The sequence below is a fragment of the Egretta garzetta genome, unplaced genomic scaffold (assembly GCF_000687185.1).
Source record: "Egretta garzetta isolate BGI_Z169 unplaced genomic scaffold, ASM68718v1 scaffold251, whole genome shotgun sequence".
NCBI lineage: Eukaryota > Metazoa > Chordata > Aves > Pelecaniformes > Ardeidae > Egretta > Egretta garzetta.
The window spans coordinates 7,299,696-7,324,956 of record NW_009258952.1 but is presented as its reverse complement, the minus strand read 5'-3'; the positions used below and the strand labels follow the sequence as shown (position 1 = coordinate 7,324,956).

The following is a 25,261-nucleotide window of genomic DNA, read 5'->3' as shown; positions in this document are numbered from 1 at the left end:
AGTAGCAAATACTTAAATCTCTTTCTCTTCCTCTCTTGCAGCTGATGAGGCCTCTCAATTGCTTGGATGAACTTTACCGACTGATAGGGTCCTTTATCCGATCCAAGCGCACCGCTGCCTGCGCGTACACGGCGTGCAGTGCTTCCGGAGTTGGGTTGCTTTCAGTGTCTTCTGAGCTCTGTAGCAGGCTTGGAGCTTGTCACATCATTATGTGCAACAGCGGAGTTCACCGGTATGGCAATTTCTTCTCCTCCCTTTGTTTCAGTCGGTCGTTCAGTCACTGCAGGGTGTAGACTGCTGCTTTTTATTTACAGAGAGGTCTTACACTAATCTTAGACTAAATACCTAACAAACTTGAAAGATTTGTGATGGAATTCCAGAATTGGATTTGCAGCGATTGGCAGAAATGAGCAGTACAATTTTGTTTTGTGCAGTTGTAATGGATTATTCCTCACTCAAGTCAGTAAGAGGCAGGAATCTTAATTGCTAAAGCAGAAAAAGGAAGGTTTCCTAGGTGAATAACACACACTATATTAATCTCTTAATACAGGCAAGAAATGCTGAAATTTGTATTTGCTTTGTATGCTAGGGGGAATCGTAGTAGAGCTTGTTTCAAGGAAAAGAAAGAAGAGATACGCATTTTTGCAGGTGTACCTTATGATAATTAGAAGTTCAGCCTGTAGAACAGTTGGTGTGATTAATACAATATCACAAAATGAACGAGCTATAATCAACTGATCTTTGTTGTCAACGCTAAGAGATTTTAATAGACAAATATATATACGACAGTAGCATCATTATAGAACTCTCTAGTACTTAATGGTATTCATCAAAGGCAGCAATATTTTTTTGTTCCAGTTGGGCAGATGACAATTTTTTTGTACATTATACCAAAAAAGCAAAGACTACAGTTGGAAAGGGGGGAAAAAAACCCAACAAACAAAAACTCAAACACAACGAAGAATCTGATACAAAATATCTGCTCTTTTTATAAATATTCCAAACTGTAGATTACAGGTAGCAATATGTTCAAAATATGCTCCTTTGTTTCTGATCTATGCCAATCCGTATTTTAGCAGACTTGGTTACCAGTATATTGTGTTAGAATGATCATTACTTTTTCCTTATTTTAAGTAATGTCCGTTCTTTCAAAGAGCTTTGAGGAGGGGGAAAAAAAAAAAAAAGCCACATAGCTGCAATGCAGATTATCAGGCATGGAAAAAGAGGAAAAGCTCCCTATATAGCCAGCACAATTAAGGTGCATAAAAACAGTGCTTGCCATTTCTTTTAACAGAGTTTGCAGCAGACTATTTGTGTTACTCTCTATCACTGATACAAATGTATATTGCATGCTGTATAATGTACTTGATTTTAGGCAGTAACAGAAAAAGGCTGTATTATTTAATGCTAGTCACTATATCAGACGAAGATGGAAACACTATACAGCATAGACTGACATGAAGTTGTCATTTCAGAAGACCATGAAGCTATACAGCTTTGGCTCTTTATCTTAGTTTCAGTTTCACGTCTTACGTGATCAGAAAAGACTTTGGACTTAGTTCTGCCCAAATTTTTTTATAAAGCTGAAACAGACTACCTCTGGGTTTCATTATGAATTCATGGGTTAAGTTCTGAATTTGCCACTATATTTATGCCAAAAATTCTTACAGTTTACGAATAAAGGCAGAGCAACTTTAATAGCTCCAATAAACTGTTTCCCCACAGTGTGTAGGTCACAAAGTATTCAGAATAATTTGGTGGCTGAGTAAGAGGTGGTATGCTTGATTCTGAACGTGAGCTGTTCGTAGTTGAAAATAAATTATTCATCAAATTTCTGCTCAAAACTAGGGCTAATTGAAAAGTATAAACTCTTAAATGTCTCTATAAGTATATTTACAAAACATGAAGTATTAGAAAACCAACATACTGGATTTCAAGACTATATTATGAGGAGTGGGGTTTAAATGTTTTATGTGTGGGTTTCCACCTAGATCTTAAAGGATTCGTGATCACCTATTTACATAAAGTAAAGATGCAAACCACTTTTCTCTAAAGCATGACTAGTTCTGCTTTACAGCAAGTCCATTTGAGCTTTTCTACGAGATACCATTACTTCACTTGTGCACTTCACTTGTGCATTAATACTGCCTTTGTGGCTACCATCTGTTCAGAGAAAGAAACATCAACTCTTGGCATTATCAGAGACATTTTAAGATAGGCCCTCCAGGAAAAAGGAATGCATTACTTGAGATTTTATAGGTACTCAAAGAGTTTTTGCCCTGAATTTCCTAAAGTTCAGAAGGAAACTCATGAGTTTAGAGCCTGAAAGGGAATCTTGTGCTATTATTGTTTGAAGTGGTAAAAGTTGATGAAGTTTTTTTTTAACAACAGGTTCCTGAAGTTACTGCTGTGCATAGAAACTAGATGGATGAAGAAGTTTTTCCATAGAATTTGAAGTCATGTAAAGTCACTTTGTGTGCCTTTTTCTCTTTCTGGCCTCCGTAGGCCACATCTTTGCAGTCCAGCACTGAGTAGGTGCTGCTTTTTGGCATTCTGAATTTGCCTTTGCCCAGATAGAAAGCTTGTTTTGCCTCCAGCTAGTGGGCTTGCTGGGTGAATTTTGTTCCCGACATTTCTACTGCTAAATTCTGCTGTGGTTTTGTGAACCTGCTCCCCTTGCTGCTCTGCAGGGTGAAGCTGTCTTGCAGCACCATGAAATCCTGCAAGGACAGAAGAGGGAAGAGTAAGATGCTGGATGTGATTGAATCCTGTAGACATAGATGATTTTGCTTGTTGCCTGCAATCTTGAAGGCTTAATTCTTCTGGTTTTTGAAATGTTATTTAATCAGGGCAGATAATCTTGCAAAATAATGCTCTTCGAGTTGTAAGTTAGTTCTTTAGAGTTCAAGCTCCTGATTTTCAGTAGGAGAGGGTATTTATCTCTGGTTGTATTCTGCAGTGTATCTGGCCTTCTGTGTTCTTAGAAACTAAATGCTGTGAAGTGCTTGATTGCCATCAGTTGCAGAGACCCACGTTTTGTAGGCCCAATCCAAGAACTCACAACTGTTTTTTTAACACAATGCTACAGATATTAAATGAGTTGAAAACTGGTATTGTCTATAGATGCTACTAGGTGAGCAGATGGGGGAAAGATGTGAATTGTCCTTGCAGGTTAAACTTTGAAAGTATGTTCTCTTCACTTATTCTTGCTGGGAGAGAATGTCTGAGAGTCTGTGGAAGAGTGCAGGGTGCTCTACTGCTCCTCAGCATCTTTCTTTTGTTCATGGGGAGTGAGAACTGAGCAAACCATTAATCTGTCAGAGTTTAGATATATTTAACAGACTTTAAACAAAATATGTGTGAACCTTCCCTCACACGATTTATCTGTCTCTTCCTAAACTGACTGGCGAGCCCTTTCTGTATCTTCTCAAGGCAGGTGTCATGGATTGACAGGGGGCGGGGGGGAGGTCTGCCACCCCTCCTTCTAACCAGAAGCGAATTCCAGATAGCTGGGGAGGGAGGTGCTGGATGGCAGTCCAATGCAGAAGAGGCCAAGAACTATGAAACAGCAGCTTTGTCTGCTTTGACAGTGATTGCTGATCTCTGGATCAGCAGTGTCTTGGTTTCTGACTTCTCTGTGATCCATATTAAATTGCTTTTTACACTGCACTAGGCTAAAACAGCTTGGCAGAGTTCATATTTTCATGCCTATATCCAAGATAATGCTGGGGATTTTGAATTGCGGGTGATTGCTTTGCTTTGATTTTTATTATGACAATATGTTTACCAATTTACATTAGAGCCTGAAATCCTGTATCTATTTCAGACAGCAGTTCTTTTCAAATATATTTCGAACACAAGAAAAACAAGGATGGGGAAAAATAAGTCCCTTTAACCTTCACTGTCCTAAGTGACATGTGAATACTACAAAGTCCCCTGGGATTATCATGAGTGAACATGCCTTGTTGATCAACATCATGAACAGAGCTCTATATTAGTCCGAGAAATCAATAGTTTGCATTTCTATTTTCCCTTTTTTATCATCCATAATTATATTTCTGCCTGCCAGTCAGCTGTCACCCTGTAAACAGTGCTCTGCTTTCTTTACTTCTGTTCGTTCTGTTTGAAGTTGTAATCACTCTGTACAAATGTAGGTGATGAAAGGCACTTCTCAATTTTATTGAATCATGATGCTAGCTCCTGCTTGAGGGAGAAGAGCGAGGCTGCACTGCACAGACATGCCCTAGCCTCTTTCCATGCCAAAATGAAATTAGGTGCAGCAGCTGCAGAAGTCTATTCAGGGACCATAGGCCTTACAGGCTCAAAGGAATCATTTAAAGCATCCAAATGAAACAAATCCCAAGTTTATTTAAAATTTTGCATTTCCTGGCGGATTGAGAGAAAATAAGTCTTTTGTAATCTTGATGAACCCCAGAAAAATCACTGTCTTATTTTCTTTTCTGAATTTTAATTTCCCCTCCAGAAAGTCTTTCCTTAATGTTACCATCCCTCGAGCAGTGGGGTTCTGGCTGGCAGACACTGGGCTGAGCGATGAGGCAGGTTTTGCCAAGGGTTGATTATGCTGTCTCTTGGAGCTGGCACGGCTCCTGCAGTCCAGCTAACCTGCTCCATCTTCCGTGTAGCAAAGCAGAGTAACACCATAAGCTGTCCATCACAGCCAGCTGCCTTTCTGTGAATTGAAGGAAACAAGGTGAAATATAGGGACTCTGAATTTATATTTTAGACATTCTATCATCGGAATTCCTCTTTTTAGATTATTTTGGTAATTTTTTGGTAGGAATTTAGTTCTGAGCTCAATGACTTTGTGCTACCAAAAAAAAAAAAGTTTCTTTGAAGTTTTGCAGCTGTGTTTAGGCTGGCTATTAGCTCCACAGTAAGGAGGCTTTCTGGGGTCTATGGGACTGCTTTCAGGAGGCAGGTCAGCACAGGCTGAAAAACTAATCCTTGCTCCTCTCCAGCCTTCTGGTCTAAACTGTGCTTTTAGTCCTGCTGCCTTCCCAGTTAGTCAAGATTCCCTTCTTTTTTAAATGGCAGTTTCTTTACATCTGTCTACAATTAGGGTGGTTTTGTGATACTTTACCTACTGAGGCATAAACAGACTTTCATTTTCGTAAAATAATTTAGGATAGTAGGGTGTCTCATTCTGTGTTGGTTACTATTTGAAAACAGGTTTGTAATTGTTAAATATGCAAAAATTTGTCTTAAGACAGCACAAATAGGTTGTTTCTACAGTAATGATCGTTTTAGTTTGATCTGTATTTGCCTTTCATGGGCAACCTGGTACATTTTTGCTTTGTTATCTCTAATACGTATGTGAAGGACTATAGTCTTAGAGTTCTCCTGCATGTTTTAAATTCTGAGACACTATTTCATTTAAAATGCAGTTTGAAAATGCAGAGAAGTGCATAAAATGCACTGAGACAGATAAGATGGATCTACGTTGTTACTAGCATGGATTTCAAGGTGTTCTTTTTTTCTGTTTGGATTCCTTTTAACATTATGGACATTTAGTAGCAGGGTTGACACACAACTCAATCACCTTGCTCTGTAGAATCATCCTCTCACGCTTCAGTTCCTGCAGTATTGCCTTATCTGCAGTCCAGGTCTGTGGGAGAATCTGATTCTTCCTTACAAAAACTGCTACATTACAACAAAAATAGAATAGATCCTCTCGAATAATCTAAAACAAAAAACTTATCCAAATCTTCTTTAATTTTTGAGGTGGAAGAGAATAACCCGAATAACTGAATAACCTGAACTATTACAAGATGGGATGTAAATTGCAATTTTCCAGCAGATTTACTTGCCTGCTTACATGGGAAGGAGCCTTTAATGTGAAAGACTTTCTGTGCAGAACAAGACATATTGGCTGAAGCTAAGTTTTCAGCTGACTTTAGATTTTTTTTGTTTGTTTTTGCAAGTATGACTGAGAATGAGCAAACAAAAGGCATGGGATACTTTGATTCATTCGGAAACGCTGTTCTTTCCTCAAACAAAAAATATTTAATGGTGGAAGTGCCTCCTTGCGACATTTCCAGCTGATTAAAGGTCACAAGATCTTACAGGAAGGATGTGAAAAGATGCTCTGTGGAGTTTTTTAACAATAACAGAAGATGTACAGTGAAAAGAAGTGCTGCTTTTTTTTTTTTTTCATTATTCTTGAAAAGCTCTCTGTTTTAAAAAAGAATAGTTATGCTTTGTATCTGGAAATAGATTGGATAATAGTAATCTTCCAAATAAACTACAGGAAAAAATCATCACCTCCTGCATGTTTCATGCTTCAGGATTAAAAATTACTAATATTGAATCTAATGAATCTGATTAAAACTATATTTGTAAACTACAAAAGAAGTCATTAACCAAGGCTAGGTCTGAAATATGGCTAATGTAATAAACCTCCCAAGACTGATTCTCTAGCTTGGTAAGTTCATGCCACCTACTTCAACAAGTCAGAAATCTGTTGGTAACTTGTGTTTGACAATACCTGGTAGAGCTGGGTTTGACTATCCTGTTGTAGGATGGTGAATGTATACCTGATGTAGGAGTTGGGATGTATTTATTTTGAGGTTTGCACAACAACGTAACCACAGTGGTGCCCCTTTGAAGGAAACCTGTGCATGCTGATGCTTCATGGATAAGAGGCAAAAGTCCCCTTAACCAGAGACTATCCTTTTCTGTGTGGTGTTGTAGTATCTTCCACAGATAGTCGCTTTTTGAAGCATTGTTTATGATTACTGAGCCATCGTAATGGAATAAATATATTTTATGTGCAGAGTAGTAGCTTGCTATACGTTGGCAAAAAATATCAGAAGTTTTGGACTAACCTTCAGTGGATGGGTTCAATCCAAGGCTGATTTTAAAGTAATGGTCTTCCCGCACTGGGAACATCTTAGCTTCACAGAGGTTCATAAAGGGACTGAAGCTAAGTCCTCAACTCCAGTACTGTTTTATTGTAATCATAAAACACAATATTGTAGTTTAATGTACGAACTTCTTGCTCATTTTCTTTCTAATACCTGTTGGCTGGCCCAGCTTCCTTCTCCTTGCAAGATGAAATTCTGTTCAGCAGAGTTTCAGTATATGGGCATAGAGAATGCAAACTTCAATTTTACTTGCATGGAGACATTCCCACAATGGGAACAGCTTAGAAATTGTGGGAGAGTCTTGAGTTAGGCCTGTCTATACTTACGCTTATTTCTTACAGTCCTGAACAACATTTTCCCTCCTTTTTAAGTTCATCATGACCTATTTTCTTCTTTGGGTTACTCATCAGAATCAATACATATTACCCAGGCATCACTAGCAATTATAGAGAAATACCCCCAAAATTTTTTACCCCAAAGTGACTTTCTTTAGTACTAAATACACTGACATAAATAATAGCTGCTCTATAAGCATTAATTTAAATGCCAGCAGAAACAAATGAATATTTAATAGTGTAATTGGTTTAAAAGGTGGTCAAATGTAGGTATGAATAGCTTACAATGTATGAAAAGAAAAGGAATTAAAATAATAACAATGGCATTAAATGACATGTTGAATAGCTTTAATTAGACTAAGCATACATGCATCCTTTTCATATTTTTTTCTCATTCACATAGCCAGAACATAATTCATTTCGACATCTCTGACTGTGGTAACTACTAAAGCAATTTGTTTCACCTCATCTTTTCTATTCAGGGCATTTTTCTAAGGGATGTTGTGATGCATCTTTGGATGTAGGGTGGTTGGAATCCTAATTGAAACCTGAGAATTAGTTGAATGATTTAGATTCTTTTTACTCTGGTAACATAGATACACAGTTCACTGAGTGGCAGCTCTGGAGGTAGTGTACATGAAGTCAAATTATTTTTCCTTGCAGGTGACATTAAACAAGCTGTCACGAAATAATCCATTTCCTAGAAAATTTGAATCTGTTTTCCTCTTCTACAACTCCATTTTTCAGTGTAGATGTATGTCTATCCAGCTGATTTGCTGCCCTTTAGACAAAAATCACATCCAGTCAGACACAAATGGACTATTGGTGATAGAAAATGACTTAACCTCTTTTGTTCAGGATGGTCTGATCCAGAAGATGTTTGAAAGTTTGTATTTAATCTTCCCATCAATACTGTCATGACTGATGGGGGACTGGGGATAGCAGGCAGGGGCTGGGAGCAGCTGCAGCCCCTTCTGTTTCTTGGAAACCAAATGGGTGAAATGAGGAATTCTCAGCCCAGTTGTGCTGGGAAAGCCAAATGTCTGCTGCCTTGCTGCTGTAATCTGTCAAGGCAGGGAATTTGCGATTCCAGCTGACATAAATTCTGAGATGATGAATTTGGGTCTTTTGGTTTTCTGGCATAAAAGAAGGGATGAGAGGAAAATAGAGGAGTGAGAACAGATTTTTATTTGTTTATGCTGTAAAATATATGGATTTGGGAATTATGCTTCCCATAACAGAATGTTATGAGAGCATTGAAGGAGTTTTTCCCCTAATATTTTCCTTGTTTGGTTTGTCTGGACTGATTGCATCCAAATGACCAGATACTTCCAGTGGTCAGAACTGCTTCCAAATTGCTTTGTAAGCTGTAATACCATCTGCTTATCAGCTCTCAAAATGGGGGAGAAGGGTGGGTTATTACATACTGCACAGAGCTGCTGACAATCCTCAATACTGAACCTTGTTCAGACCACTGGAACAGCCTTACCATATGAGGAATTCCCAGCTTTCATATTGTTTCATCAAATTGTACAAGTTGTATTGGTTTAAATTAGCATTTGGTTCATCTCTCTGTGCTTGGCAGCCCTATTGCTGAGGTACTTTCAATTATGACTTTTCCACGTTACCGTTTGATGTTTTGTGTGTGTGGTTGTTTCTTTCACGGCTGATTTCCAGGATAGTTTGATTTGTGATAAGGAAAATGTAGTAATTCAAAAAATATATTTGAAGAGTTGGAAGAAAGCACCAGCATGTAAATACAGGTTTACCAGTAAGTCAGTTCAGCATAGCACTGTGGAAGGTTTATATGATCAGTTTTATTAGAGGGTATCATCTCACTGATTCGGTATTCAAAATGAAGCTATTTGAATGTTGTTGGGTTTTACATTTAGGAAGTAGTAACCTTATTTCATAATTACATGATGAAAGCCATAAACAACCATATATATTTTATTCTGCCATTCATAAGACCTTTTACATGCCTCAGAATAAACACAAAAAAATAGAATAGAATATTTCAGTTTTAAAGGACCTATGATCATCTAGTCTGCCTGTCTGACCACTTCAGAGCTGACCAAAAGTTAAAGTGTGTTATTAAGGGCTTGGGGTATTGACCACCTCTCTAGGAAGCCTGTTTCAGGGTTTGACCACCCTCTGGATAAAGAAATGTTTCCTACTGTCCTGTCTAAAAAAAAATCTAGCAATATTAAATTGCATCTCTAATGACATATTGTATTGAAATTAAATCATGCCACTGATCCTGTTTTAACATTTTTAACATACTTTCAAAGGTAAAAAATGTGGGGTTTTTTTTAAAAAGAAACAGTATATGTATCTAACTAGCATTACTGTAGGACTTAACCTCAAATGTAAAACATTTCATTAAAGAGATGTGATAATAGTTAACATCATCACTGCTGTCATCTTGAATGTCTTGACTACTGATTTCCTAGGATATGTTAAAAATTTTATGTTTAGAATTACTGGGGGTTTTTTGCACTGAGTTGAGATCTTCAATTTAGTCTGTTTATATGTTTCAGGACTATACTGTAGTTGTTGCCTACTTCCATAGTAGCCTATTAAAGAAATGTTCATCATGCTATCTTACTCTTTGTCTCTGCGTTTCCCATTCTGATTATGTCTTTATCTACACACTTGGCAACCTTATTTCTGAATCACAGTTGGCATTGTCAAAATGTAGACATCATAATGTCCATGCTCACCAGCCATTTCATCAGGTTTTGCTTAGGGAGCGGTTTGGCAGTCTTTTCCAATCACAAGATTAGTGTTTGCACCTAATTCTTCAAGCTGTCCTTCATTTAGGAGGTTCTTTTGTTAGTTTTGATTCACACATGCAGAATATGATTTTTCTGTTCTTTCAGTCTTTTGGGTTTCAGGAAGATGGGATTTATGGGAAAGTTTGCTCAGTAACTGGTTTGTTGAAAGCTGTACTTCGAGCCCATTAACCTCTATTACACCTACAGAGAGAATTTTTGCCCTTTTTCTCTAGCTTAGATTACACCTGTCAAATTAGATTTCAGATACTTTTGCTTTTTCCCATTGTGAATGGGTCAAGGCTTCCTTTGCAGTTTGTTCTTGAGGGTTAGATGTTTAGATTTTGGTGCTGGCAAATGTTATGAACATGTATGTCATTTGTGCAATATTTCACCTTTCAAAGACAAGATGAAAACACAGTGTTTAGAATTTCTAGTCTAATATTTAACTATTACGCACCGTAATCAAACATATAACGTAAAAGATCAATAGATTTTTGCTTCAAGTTAACTCTGAGGTCAGTGTATACAAGAAACTGGGGAATAAAATTTATTTCATTACCAAGCAAAATCACTTAGCTTATAAATTTTTAATGAAAGGCCATAAATAAAGCTACAGATCAAATTTAATATCTTCTACACTCACTACTGTGAAAATTTTTACAGTCCATAAATTTACTTAAGCGGTATTTAAAACGTGTCAGGGTTTTTTTTTTTTTCAGTAAGAAAATAAGCGCAGACACATTTTTCCTCCTACAGATCTTCTGCTCGGCAAGATGAGTGATTGAAACATATTGTCTATTCTGTCTGCATAATATAAGCTATGCAGAATCTTTTGGTCAGGATTTTGCCAAAAGGCTACTCAAAAGTATGTTTTAACCATGTGTCTTAGTTTTATTATTTGAACTTGAAATACCCAGCTTTTGTCAGATTCTGCTGACGTAGGACCATTTCTCTATACCTCATCTTTCTGGTTGAAGAGACTTGATTATCGCAGTACTTTGGTTGTGAACAGCAAAACCATCCAGCAGCTCAGTGGTACAGAATGCAGCCACTCTCACCTCTTGGATGATAGCAGCCCTCAAATGTGTTGGGCTTTTCAAAATGTACCTGTTTTCTCTTTGGGTTTGTTGCCTTTATCTGTGAGTCTTCTACAGCTTTGGTCTTGACTGTATGAGAAACCATCTATCCATCCTTGTTTTCACTGTGACAACTGAAATTAAATGGCATGTCCGAAATGACTTTCCCTACTGCTTCTTGTCTGGTGTCATGACAGGTTGTCCTACAGAAAGATCTTTAGCTCTGAAACTTTCCTGGTTGCTCTCACAAAGCTATTATGGCCTTTTCATTAGGATGTGGTACCATGATCAGTTTTTGTCCTCAAGTATTTACTTGAAAAAAGATTGGTGAAGTAGGAGAGGACAGAAGGAATGCTCTATTTATTTATTTTATTTTTTGAAAGGGGGAAATGTCTCTTCATTTGGACTGAACTGCACCATGAGAATAACCAAGCTAAATTAATGCCAAGAGGTCAGGATCCTGGTACCAAAGCTAGGGCATACATTAACAGTGGAGGGTGAGAGGTAACGTGCAGAAACCACCTGGAAGGGGATTTATACAATTACAAAAATTCTCCTCCTTGGGTTGTCACTCTCTCATGCCCTTGCCAAGCCATGTTGGGTTGTGATTTTTGGGTTTGGTTGGTTAGTTGGGTTTTTTAAAACAACAGCAAAAAAGGCAAATGCATTTGGTTGTAAGTCAGCGGGAACACTTGTTATACTCAAAATCTTTCTACTTGAGAAACAGTTTAGTGTCCAGGCTTATGCCTGCGTGGGTGGGGGAGGGATAGGAGGCAGGTCTACTATGTAATCTTTTTGTTTATAACTTTAAAAAAAAAAAAAGCTAATTGACCTAAAAGGAATTATTTTAAGCAAATGGGCTGCCAGCAGCTAGCTGACTTCTGTCTTCCATTGCAGCTGCACTCTGAGTGTTACCCTGGAGCAGGCCATCATCCTGGCTCGGAGCCATGGGCTACCTCCTCGCTATATCATGCAAGCTACTGATGTCATGCGCAAGCAGGTAAGATGCTCACTATGGGTAAGATCTTGACATTTCCTAGTAAGATGTGTTATCGTCAAACAGGAATGACTTGACCAAGCATTTTTTAACTTCCATCTTAATGTTGTGTAATATCTGTGTGAGTTTTCCTATTTTGGGTATTTTGCTGGTTTTTTTAGTTCTCTTCCTTCATTGTTGACTGAAAGGTGTTTGGTTTTTTTCTTATTTTTTTTTTTTTTTAAATAACAGAACAGGCTGTTTTTAAACAGATGCTTGCTTTCTCTGTATGTGTAAATGGATCATAATTTCTACAGGGCTATGATGTTACTGAATGATTTTTGTATGGTAACTGCTGTGGCATTGCTTTACATCAGAATAGCCTGAGTAAGACAATCTTTATTTTAATATACAATCCATAAAAACAACTTAAGATTATTAACCATTGTTAATAAAAAGTGACTCATGTACTGAATGAAGGGGAAGTGTAGGAAGGAAGGGGAGAAATAAATACCATGGTTCTTAACTTTCCAGGCAAGATTCCCAAGTACAATGTGCTTATTTTTAAATAGTGTTTTTCACTCTTTGTTCATAACAGAACATGAGGATTTAGAGGCTGTTGTGGATAGATAACCACCTCAACATGACCTCTTAGTGCTAAGATATGACAAAAAATGCTGGATTAAAAGGCAAAATTAATTGAAAATGGGGGATATACTCTACTGTATTGGCACAACTTTCCCTGGAATATCTTGTTATCAGATAAATGCTTTCAAAAGGATGTTTGGAATCTTGGAAGGAGTTCAAAGGAGGAGCACGAATGATCCAGGGGTTGTTAGACAAGGCTTATGAAGTGAAGATTAAAGAGCTCAACCTATTTAGTTGATCAAAGAGAGGTTGAGCGGGGGCTTAATCACTCTGTGTGCATATGGAACGTATATCCCAGCCTGTGGTAGCTTTCAAACTTATGACAAAAGCATAAACAAGATACAGGATGCACTCAATCTTTAAGTGAAAAAAAAAGATAATTAAATATTGGAACAATTAATCACAGATAAGACAAGATTCATAATTTCTGGGGTTTAATTTGCATCTAATTTTATTATTTTCATTAATTCTGCTTCATATTCTGTGCAGCAATCACATTTTAGTTATGAAAATGATTAAACAGGTATACTTTACTTCTAACTTGCCATAGATAAAAATACACACATGCTAGATCAAACCTTTAGCCCGTTAAAGCAAATCTGTAGATATTCTCAAGCCGTAGATTCTGTTCAATTATATGTAAGTGCTGCTGCCTAACATGGATACATCAGAGTAACGAGTCTCATTCCTTTTCATATTGGACTTTCACTTTATTTTGTGCATAAATTAAGTTTTTGTGGTGAATAAATGCCCTCAGGGTTCTTGAATCAGATCATGTAGGTCTGCTAGGAATTACAGCTTTAAGTTGACTTGAAAAGAAAGCTACTGCTCTGTAAGAATAGACTTGCATGTATCGGTTGATATGTCTGCTCCTGAAGTTCTAGACAAAAGGTAGATCTGGGTATTTTGCAGTCAAAAAGCCATGGACATAGAGTTTTGCGTATGTCCACTTGCAGGGTGTATTCTGTCAAGGGGCACATTTTCAATGTACAGTTCTAGGCCATTTTCAAAAATTCTGATTCATTTGTGGATCGTCCACAGTTTTTTAAATGAAGATGAAAAACAAAATGAAAGTAACTTGCATCGTTTTGAGCAGCTGTAACTGTACTTGCTCAAACAGAGATGTAGAAAGAAGCCTGCAGTGGGGCTACATTCTCTGAAGTAAAACAGCAGGTGATCAATAGCTGTTAAGGATACCAATATCTCGATACCACCCACGGACATTCCAAAAAAGTCTGCTAGTATATCAAGCCAGACTTTTTTCACACACTCTCCCTCTTACAGGAAACCACTATGGCATTTAATAGAGTAATAATCTTTTGTTGTCATTTTAAATCAGTCTTGGAGTTCTGTATTATAAATACAGCTCTCCACTATATTCTAAATGTTTTGGAGTAATTTCAGCAATGCACTATGGTATTTTCTAGAAACCTGTTCCAGATTTAGTGTTTAAGGTGTCTGCAGGATTTAACTGTTAGGAGCGTAATGCAGGCCATAAAACTTGGAGAGGAAAAAAAGAAAGCTTCTTGGGGTTTGATGCAGAACATTTAGTTAAGGGCAATACATGCACCTTTTTCCTGGCTTAATATAAAAACCTCCCCAAACCCAAATAAAAACTTTGTTAGCACATTTATACCCTGAATCTTTTGTGGAATAAAGAGATTAGCCACAGGGAGGTGCAAATGAAAGGACATGTATTCCATGTGTTGTTCTGGAGAAGCCAGCAATGTTAGCTCCTAGCAGCATCAGCTTTCCACACAGGGAAAGTGTCTCTACTCAAAGCTGATATCTCTTCCAGCTTGGGAGAGATTCCAGTACTGAATACCTGGAGACAGCTGACTGAATGGATGACCTCAGGAAGCGGTTTTTTTTTTTCTTTTAAATTGAATGAGGTCCTGATCATGTTTAACAAGACTCATAATAGCCCTGACTGTATTGTTGGAATAATTTTCAAAGTAATTACCCTGTCAGTTATTATTAGGTATTTGCAAGCACCTGTTCTGCGAGAACTAAAGAAAAGAGACCAACTTGTGAGAGTTGGTGGTGTGGTTTAACCCCAGCTGGCAACTCAGCCCCACACAGCCGCTCACACACTCCCCCCAGTGGGACAGGGGAGAGAATCAGAAGAGTGAAAGTGAGAAAATTCATGGGTTGAGAGGAAGATGGTTTAATATGGAGAGCAGAAGCTGCGCACGCAAGCAAAGCAAAGCAAGGAATTCATTCCCTACTTCCCATAGGCAGGCAGGTGTTCAGCCATCCCCAGGAAAGCAGGGCTCCATCACGCGTAACGGTGACTTGGGAAGACAAACACCGGAACTCCGAACGTCCCCCACTTCCTTCTTCTTCCCCCAGCTTTATATGCTGAGCATGATGTCATGTGGTATGGGATAGCTCTTTGGTCAGTTGGGGTCAGCTGTCCTGGCTGTGCCCCCTCCTGGCTTCTTGTGCACTTTCAGAGCATGGGAAGCTGAAAAGTCCTTGGTGCTGTTTAAGCACTGTTCAGCAATAAGGAAAGCATCTCTGTACTCTCAACACTATTTTCAGCACAAATCCAAAACGCAGCCCTGTAGTAGCTACTGTGAAGAAAATTAACTATCCCAGCCAAACCCAGCACAGTTGGTATGAACCTCAGTCTGTGGGATGGTTTTAGTTAAATGGTTTCTGTTTTTCATCTGCTAATCCAGTGTAGATTGAATTTTTTAAAATAAAATTTTTGACGAAATGTCCCAAGTATATTTTAGTAACTTTATTTACTCATGTGTATTTATTCGTGTAAACATCTGCACCCACAAAATACTATGTAAAGCATCTTCAGGATGCAGCAAAGTGTGGAGATGACAGTGGCCTAGGAAAGGAGCTGCAGCAGGGCACAGGGCTCTGACGAAGGAAGGTAACTAAAAAGCTGATAAACAGAAAAGGCTAGGAGAGAATTTGTGTTTTCTTTTAAGTGAGTAATCATTTTTCCATGTCTTTTCATGAGTATAGTAACAGCACTGGATTTTGAATAATTCTCGTAAGAACTGTACTGATTTAGAGCTCTTTGAGCAGGGCATAAAGAGAATCTGTTTTCTTTATGTGACTGGTTCTTGCTATCCTTAAATTAGTGTGTAGCTTGAAAATAAACCTATCGCTTTTTTTCTCATGGCAGTGAGAATACTAGTTCATATGAGAGTCCAGATTGATGGTGGTGTCTCCTCAGAGCTGCCAGCATCTTTCACCAGTGCTCTCACTGGCAGTACTGGTATGCCGAGGGAAGCATTTCAGAGTCGTGTAGCCCAACTATCCCTTATGCCTATGTTAGATGAACAGTGTCAATATTTACATTGCTATAGCTTTAAGAATTATATTGGAGAAGTATAAATTAGCAGTACATTGAAATAGAAATAGTATAATGGTGGTCAGTGGAGACAGAGAGTTGTCATGTAGCAAGTTGCTAGTAATTCTTGGGGGCTTTTCCTTAAAATAAGTAAGAATCTGGTGGTTGTAAGTAAGGTCTAATTTGTTTTCCTGCTAAACAATAAATTACACGGTTCTATAAAGCTAGACTCCTTCTTAAATCAATGCATTTGATTTATTATGTGAGCAAGATACTAAAATTAATTTGTCTAGTGAGTGATGCAAGTAAAAATAGGCTGGTTGTGTTCTCAGAGGTAGTCACAGCACTGACGTTCAGGATCTACATGTGATTAATTTAGATAGTTTTCCCGTGATATGTATATTCTGGCTCTCAGTTACGTTAATCATATGCCAATCTCAGCAGTCTGTCATGGTGGGGTTTCTTTAGTATGATAAAATTGTAGAATATGGCTCTGAGGAAAGGATGCTGAAGGTGATAAAGGTCTGGACTGAGCATGTCTAACTTTGTAACCAACACCCGATCAGCTATCCTTATGTAATTCAAAACTTTGTGCGCTTGTCGTATCTGTTCTTAAACCTCCAGCAGTGGCAACTCCCGCACAGTGCGTCCTAAGTGGTCTGTTCCACCGTTTTCTTAACCTCATTTGAGTTTGTTTTTTTTTTTTCTTTTTTTTTTTTTTCCCTTCAGTTTAAGTCTTCTGTTTTCTGTACAGTTTACTGTAGACTTAGAGAACAGATTTTACTCTCCTTTTAGCAGCAGACTTTTAGTATTTTGAATGTTTCCAGAGATGGGGCATTTACAACCTTTCTTGGCAACCTGTTCCAGTGTTTCACCACACCCATTGTAAAAAATTTCTTCCTTATATCTAGTCTGAATGTACCCTCTTTTAGTTTAAAACCATTCCCCCTTGTCCTGTTGCTACAGGCACTACTAAAAAGTCTGTCCCCAATTTGATTATCATTTCCCCGATAAGCCATCCCTTTTGTAGATAGAAGAACATAACTACATCTGGTCTTTCTTTTTTTCAGTTGTGCTTTCTTACCTTGTCATTCTCCCTATTCTCTGAACTCTTTTCATAGAATCATAGAATGTTTTGGGTTGGAAGGGACTTTTAGAGGTCATCTAGTCCACACCCCCTGCAGTGAGCAGAGACATCTTCAACTACATCAGGTTGCTCAGAGCCCCATCCAACTTGATCTTAAATATTTCCAGGGATGGGGCATCTACCACTTCTCTGGGCAACCTGTGCCAGTGTTTCACCACCCTCATTGTAAAAAATTTCTTCCTTATGCCTAGCCTGAATCTACCCTCTTCTAGTTTAAAACCTTTACCTCTTGTCCTGTGAGTGAGGCTCAGCTAGGTGTGCCTCAAGGCTTGTGAATATCAGTGAGGATTTGCATGTCCAGTGCTGGTGGGACCTTAGAGGTTTGGACTCAGCTGCAAGTATAAAGGTTATTTGGAGAAATCAGAGGTTGGGGCTGGGCAAGTGGCCCCACTTTTTTCTGTGTATGCTGAGAGTTAAACGCTAAATATTCAAGCAGTTTGATATGGGTTTGAGAGGATAACAAAAAGTCCCTCTTGGCAGGGCTGCTCTCGATCCTTTCTTCCCCCAGCCTGTATTGATACTGGGGGTTGCCCTGACCCAGGTGCAGGACCTTGCACTTGGCCTTGTTGAACATCATGAGGTTCACACAGGCCCACCTCTCCAGCTTGTCCAGTTCTCTTTGGATGACATCCCATCCTTCTGGCAAGTTTTTATTAAAGATGAAAAGTAACTATGAAGAATTACAAAAGGATCTTGCAGGACTTCATGATTGAGCAATTAAATGGCGGGCAAAAATCAGTGTAGGTAACTCTTAAGTGATGCACACAGGGGAAGAAACAAACCCTAAACTCACATTCAAAATAATTGACTGTGAGCTTGCCATTACATCTCATTTTCAAGACCTCAGGATATGACAGAAAACATCAGCTCAATTATTTGATTATTAGCTCAGCTATCAATTTGATTGATAGCTCAGCTATTAGTAAAGCAAATCAAAAGTTACAATTGTTTAGGCAAGGATAGATGACAAAGTAGGAATCATGCTGTCATGACCCTTCATTTTGAACTATCTGATGTTCTGATCCCTTCCATAAGGATATAGCATAATGGAAAAGGTTCAGAGAAGATCAGAAAAAATGATCAACAGTTGGGAATGGTTTATGAACAGACAGACAAAATAATTTATGATTGTTCAGCTTTCATGAGTGAAGGAGAATATGACAGAGGTTTAAAGGACATGTGGCATGGATAGGGACTGGCCATTGTCCTCACCAGTGCAGAACTAAAGGCGTCAAATTAAAGTGGCAGATTCAAACCAAATTGAAATAGTTGTTCTTGACACAACAAGCTAAGACTGTACTCAAGATGTGGATCTCCTTCCACAAGTAGATTAGTGATGTGAAGTTATTAATGGGTTCAAGATCAGGTGGGAATGAAGAGAAGAGAATCACTGAAATCGATTAAATACATAGTCGCTGCTGAACAGAAGAAGTATTGAGTGACTAAGGATTGAATTCTGGAGGAGTTCCTGGGGAAAGTCATGTTTGTTGTGGTCTGCAGTCATGTGCTTTTTGTCGGAGACAAGCTTACTGAGCTAGATACAAAGCTAGTAAAATCACTTTTATATTCTGCCTTCAGTTTGTAGGCACTCTAGTTATTTTTCTCTATCTTTACCACTATTTTTTTTCCTAAAAGCAATGTAAGGACACAGTATTTTTTTGTGGCATGTGTTGATTTACATACACTCTGAGAACCTACCTGTGTGCAACCAGCCAGCCTTTTTCATCTTTTGTTTGAGCCCATAACAGTGAACTAACACCTTCTCAATTACCTGAGTACCAGATTTCAGTCAAATGCAAGGTCTAGTCTTACTCTACGTATTGAATCAATTATATCTCACTTCTACATCATGTTCAGTCGCCTTTGCAGCTCTGTTTGGAATGTAAATTATCTTTGATGTTTTACACCAATCTAAGATCTCACTTTAAGAATTCTGAGATTATATATTTTTGTTCTCTGTTATTTTGTCCTAAATTTAGGTAGTGCAGAAGGAGAAATAAAGGGAGAGTCGGTGTATTTATTATAGACAGAACAAGTCGTTTCCATCTCCTTTAAGATGTTAGAAAACATAAAGAGACTGTAAATCTAACAGATGTGTCTTTATGATGACTGCTTTACATTAATAAAACTGCACTTCAAAAGCTTGACCTCATCATTTAAAAATGAATTTTACTAAGTTCTTTCATATGTCTAAGCTAGTTTGTTTGCAGAAGAGTCTGCATTTTTCACTATCGTGGTATACGACCATTATGCGTGTTTTATCAAATTCCTCCTTACTGGATGAGTCAGGGAGACAAAAGGACATTCATTCTTGGTTTCCAAAGGATCAACTGAGGTACAGAGAGACCAGCTTTTCTAGTTGACCCTGCCTTAAGCAGGGGTGTTGGACTAAAGAGTCTCGGGAGGTCCCTTCCAACCCAATTTTTTTGTGATTCTGTGATTATAAAGGAAGATCAGGACCTGCATTTTTCTAATTCTAGTTTAGTGCCTCAATTTAGGCCATTTTTCTAGATTTAACTAGAAAGCTATTCATAGGAAATAATCTGCAATATTTGTTTGTTCAGAAGTTTATAGAAAATAAGTGACATTTCAGAAGATAACTTTGTTATCCTTGCCTTCTACAAAGAACAGTGACAAAAATCAAACAAATTGAAACAAGATGGATTTGGATTGTTTTAAACCTTAAATGTTAAATTTTTATGAAGATTTTTATGTAGTAAGATATATATGTACACATTTAATGACAAGTGGAAAGATTTTTGTCTTTCCTGCGTATTTTTTAAGTTGAGAATTAATGCTTTAACTTGTTCCCCACCTTAGAAGAGGAGAGTTGCTTTGGGATACAGAGCATATGGATGAATTAATTATAATCAATAGTCATGTTCAGCTACAAAGCTCAGAAAACTTTCTAACTTGTGTTGAAATAAATGAAGCAAAATTGTTGTTTTTCTTTCACAGGGTGCAAGAGTACAAAACACAGCCAAGAATTTAGGAGTGAGGGATCGAACGCCACAGTCTGTCCCAAGGTAACTGAGTGTTTGTGTCCCAGACCATGATTTGGTCTGGTTTGTGCCAAATTCTGACCTAGCTGCTCAAAAGCTCACGGTAAACATTGACTGTACTGTGCACTAGCTGGTAAGATTTGGCTTTTAATATCCATAGAATCAATTACGTTCATAGCCATACAATTTTAATTAAAGTAATTAGTTGCAGAAGTTCAGCACTTTAAAATGTGCCCTTTTTTGAAAACTGAAACCTAGTTCATGTTAATTATGAAAACACTGGAGTAAGTTCTTCATTGCTTGTGATGTTTAGTGGTTTGGGGGAAATATTCGTAACTAAATCCATACCCCATTTTAATGAAATACTGTAGTGTAATATCTCAGCAAAATCATGTTCTAGTTGCTTTTAGAGATGATGTAGACTTTCTTTGTCTCTTTCTGAAACATCCATTAGAATGAAAAATGCGACTGTTCTATATTTATCCAGCTTTTTAATGCTGTGATGGATTGCAGGTACCTGAAATGTTTCTTAACGAGCTCAATACTTATAAATGAAAATAACCAAACAGCAATGTTCTTCATTTTAACTTAAAGTGGCTTTATTAATCCAGCTCTAATTTAAACTTTTTTTTTAACCAATTTAGAAAATAATGGGTTTTTGTTGACTAATGATAACGCATTGAATGAGCTAAACAGATACGTGGAATATATAACAGACCCACTGTGGTGTTTAAATTGCAATGAAGAAACAGTGAATTAGTAATACCTGATAGAGGTGACTGTGTAAATGAACCCATACAGTATCCATAGCCTCACAGACAGACTTGTCTTCTGGGTTCTGACCAGTAAGACCCAGGAACTTTTTCTTATGCAATTTGCTCCCCTTTTCTCAGGTGTCCCAGTTTCTCCCAGTAGGGAATCAGGCTAGTGCTCGTACTTTGTTGGTAACAAATCACTGCACGTTGTTCCTTGCCTGTCCTGGATCTGATTCTAGAAAAGGAGTATACCTTAAGTGTACGAGGTATGAGTAAATCTGAGTAGCAGCTGCTGTTCAGTTGCTGAGTAGCAGCATTTGTCAGAGCATATATGCATCTTGTGTGCCCCATAAAGGAGATTAAATAAGATCCAAGCAAAGTACAGATTCTACAGTAAAACCATCAGCAGTAAAGTCATTGCCCTTAGCAGCAGATGAGAGCATCCCTTCTCACAGTAATTATTAGCTTAGAGGCAATCCAGGACCAAAACTGTCTGACCGCCTTGCATTGTAGGAACCTAAGGCAGTAAAATAACATTTTATTGCAGTGAAAGCTGCGTGAAGCCTTTCTATATTTTGAACAGTATGGGTTTGGCCTTAAATGGACTTTTCCTTCATGACGTAATTCTGGAGACAGCCAAAGAGTTGTTGCAAATTAAACTTTTCCCACCTCTAAATGACAGAGCACGTGTCTAGATTCAGAGCTTTTGTGATAAAGGAAAAATTTATGTTCTTAAAAAGAAAAACTTAGCCATGAGACATGTTCTGGCTTTGCATCCGTTGAGAAAAGATCAGCTCTTTCCAGTTGACACTCTCACAACATAGCAAGGGAAAGCTGAAGGAAAATGAGGTGGCTCCTAGGACATAGAATGGACAGATGCATCCAGCAGACTTGCCAGTCAGCCATAACAGCAATGTCACAGGAATATCTCATTGATTTCAGTGTTCGGGGCATTTTGTGTACCGTTAGAGAGATAAGTCACGCACGTCAGAAAAGTCACCAGTGGGAGGGATACTTCTGATATATAGGTAAATGGTACTGTGGGTTCTCAATTCTTTGCCTTGAAAAGAATTTTACCATTACATTTGGCTCCATTTAGCGTCACTTGACAATGTTCTCAGTTCTCTGCAATTGCCACTGTGTTCTGTCTTTTCTCAGCTGATCTGTTTGTACCATCTCAAATGGTTGTTCCATATATATTGACCCAGAACAGGCTCTTTCTGTTCTATACTGTCTTCAGCAACTATATCTCCTTAGACCAGGTTGGATGGGGCTCTGAGCAACCTTATCTAGTTAACGGTGTCCCTGCTCCCTGCAGGGGGGTTGGACTAGGTGACCTCTAGGGGTCCCCTCCAACCCAAAACATTCTATGACTCTATGATTTATGCAGCCTTGCTGTTAGTTTGCTTCAGAATTCCCCTACATCACTTGCTCTGAAGACAAATAATCTTGATGATTACCATTTTAACCTTAAGAATACACAGACTTGGTACTTGGGGCTGAGCTTTTCTGCACGTTATTCCATAGAAACTAGATTTTGCTAAAACATCCATCAAGAGCTAATGCCACTGCAACTACTTAGATGAGATTCTGACAATAATTTTATCTGTCTTTTGCCATCTGCGAATATTACTGCTTTATTACACCAGCAGAGTCAAATAACTCAAATAACCCCTGTTTATTTTTCTCTGCATACTTGTCAGTATAAAGATCAGGCCGTCTTATTCTCTCGTTGGTATACAAATATGATATGTATATATGTAGTGGCTTATATATGGCTCCTAACAAATACATGGGTGCCTGCGCAGTGTAACCTGAAGTGATCATGTTTCTGAATCTGCCAGATGACAATGTGGAAGAGCCCAGTGATCTTCAGAATGCATGAGGGTGGAGGTTTTGCAATTGCTGTTTGGCTGCCAGAACTGATGTGCCTTGTTCTTGCCATCCAGAAACAACACTGCTTGATAATCACTTCCAGGGAGATTCAGGAAAAAAGTTATTTAGCCCGCGGCCGTTGCGTGTTGTCAGTGTCCCGTGGGTTTTAACTCCTAAGGGAACTGAAATAAGAGAACAGCAGCTATCCTGCCCTGCTCTTGCATAGCAACAGGGTGTTTTTTCTGACAGGCTGTGCCTAGATGATGAAGAGGCTTTCAGTACTCACGGGTGCAGCCATACAGACTGTGCCTCACATAATTTCAGTAGCAGAGTATCATGCCAAGAAGGCACCAGACCATTGATCTTGAATTGTTTGGGGAGCCCAGCCACGTGCACAGATTTTTGTTTCCTGCGTTGATTTGTAGTATGATTTTGAAATTTATGATTAGTTAAAATGGAGTCATATAAATTAATGCAACATTTAGCAGGCAAATTTGCCTGCTGTATATACTTGGAAAACTGAGATACCCTGAGCATCTTAAATATCGCTAGCCCCCAAGCCACTGCACATCTCACCACCCTGCCTGTAGCCAGACCTACCAAACCTGCTATTTCTATTGCTTTGGTATTTCAGCATCAGAGATTCTTCATGTTAAGTATTAATGCACATGCTGGGTCATTCTGTCTTCACTTTTGGCTTCTGATGCTTTTTCTCCTTGCCACGCCATACTTGCTCTCTTCTCTTAGCTATTACTTCAATGATACACTTTCCCTGAGGAAAATTTGTAATCTCCAAATGAGATCATGTCTCTTGCTGGCTCTAATTGTTGTGGTTCCAGAGGAGATATTGTATATGGGACATACTTACAGAACAGAGAGCCTGAGGTCAGATTGATTGCCATTTATTTTCAGTATTCCTAACATCAAGGTAAAGTTTCAAACACTCATTAATAACAATGTCCATGTAAAAGGGTTTAATAGAAATTCCAAAACCTTTATGAATGAAGGAGTGGCTATTTCAATCTGTACTGAGGTAGTCATTTGAACCAAATCTTACTGGTCCTGACTTCATACATGTAGAAAGCAGGGGAGAGAGCTTAAAATCTTCATGCTGGCGTGTCATATGTCTGACATCTGGTTTAGGTTCTTCAAACAGCATCAGTTTTATAGGGAGCTGTGTTCGAGTGAGGTCTGACTGTGCCAAAACCAAACCAAAATGGAGGCAATTGCATTCACCAAGCAGCTTTTCCAATATAGAAATGCAGAGCCACAACTGGTAATTAGATTAGTGGAGACTTAGGTTTCTCCAGAACAGGGTCTTCAGTGCAGAAATATGAAAACTTGACTAAACTGGAATATCTTGACAAGATTGCTGGTAGATGTGTGTTTTAATGATACCACTTTCAATGTAAACATGCATGCTCATGAATAAGATTTTACTGGTTTTATATCAATGTTATCAAACTGAATTCCGTACCTCTTATTTTGCAGTGCAGGAAGACTTAGATTTAGTTTGTGTGCCTTACATGTGCCCATTTTAATAATGACCAAGCTCTCAGAATAAAAATTGCTTTGGTTTTTGTCGTTGTCAGATTATACAAGCTATGCCAGCCACCACCGCCCGCTGGAGAAGAATGAGGAGAACTGCTCCAGACAGTAATCCAATAACGGTCTTCAGGATACTGGGACTACATGACAAAATCTAACTGCACTGTAGCAGTATGTGCTTGGGGCTTTGATAAATCAAAAAGCCCTTTACTCAGGATAAAGAAAGAAATACCCTAAATATTCTCTGTTGGCATTGAAAAATGACTTCCAAAAAGCATTTCTGGAATCTGTGCATTCCGGCCTTACACTAGCAGAACAGGAATCTTCCTTGGGAATTTTACACTGGAACCAGGTTCATTTGACGTGTCTTGTTTGGCCACATGATAGGCATAGTCAGCAGCTTGAAAACACACGTCTTGTTCAGAGAGAATGACTTCCCTTGTACACTATACAGAATGTGTTCTTGTGAAAGAAATAAAAGCCTAGATCAACTAGGCTTGATAATGAGCACGCACTTCATATGGGGCCCTTTGCACTGATAATCCCTTCTTCCCTGTTGCCATCATAATTTCTCAGAACGATGACATTCCTGTTTCAAGGATATCATGTAAGTGAGGTTTAAAGATGGAAAACTCATCTCAGAATTGTGTTTAATGGCTGCAGGCAGACTGCTGCTATGAACGTGTGTGCTTGTAATCAGTAAACTCAGCCATGTCTTACGCCGTCCGTTGCCATACTCCTTTAGAAGGAATACCTGTATGGCATCCGAGGTGAAGTTCTGCCCTTTTTCAGTTGCCATTATGATGAAGAAGGGTTAAGTCTGATCTTCATCCATAATTAGACTGAACTTCAGACTCTGTCTAATGGATGTTTTATGTTGTTGCGCCTCTGCATTTCAGAGTTTTCCAGAGTTGTGTATATT

General features: G+C 38.4%; 1 protein-coding gene across 1 annotated transcript in view; it reads left to right on the top strand.

Moving 5' to 3' along the window:
- Positions 1-24,429, top strand: part of PREX2 (phosphatidylinositol-3,4,5-trisphosphate dependent Rac exchange factor 2) — a 189,038-nt gene extending 164,609 nt beyond the window's left edge. The window contains exons 38-41 of the mRNA XM_009634464.2: positions 42-232; positions 11,970-12,072; positions 20,118-20,185; positions 24,384-24,429. Coding sequence (XP_009632759.1) covers positions 42-232; positions 11,970-12,072; positions 20,118-20,185; positions 24,384-24,429 — 408 coding nt within the window. The remainder of the gene's footprint in view (positions 1-41; positions 233-11,969; positions 12,073-20,117; positions 20,186-24,383) is intronic.
- Positions 24,430-25,261: the final 832 nt, after the last annotated feature.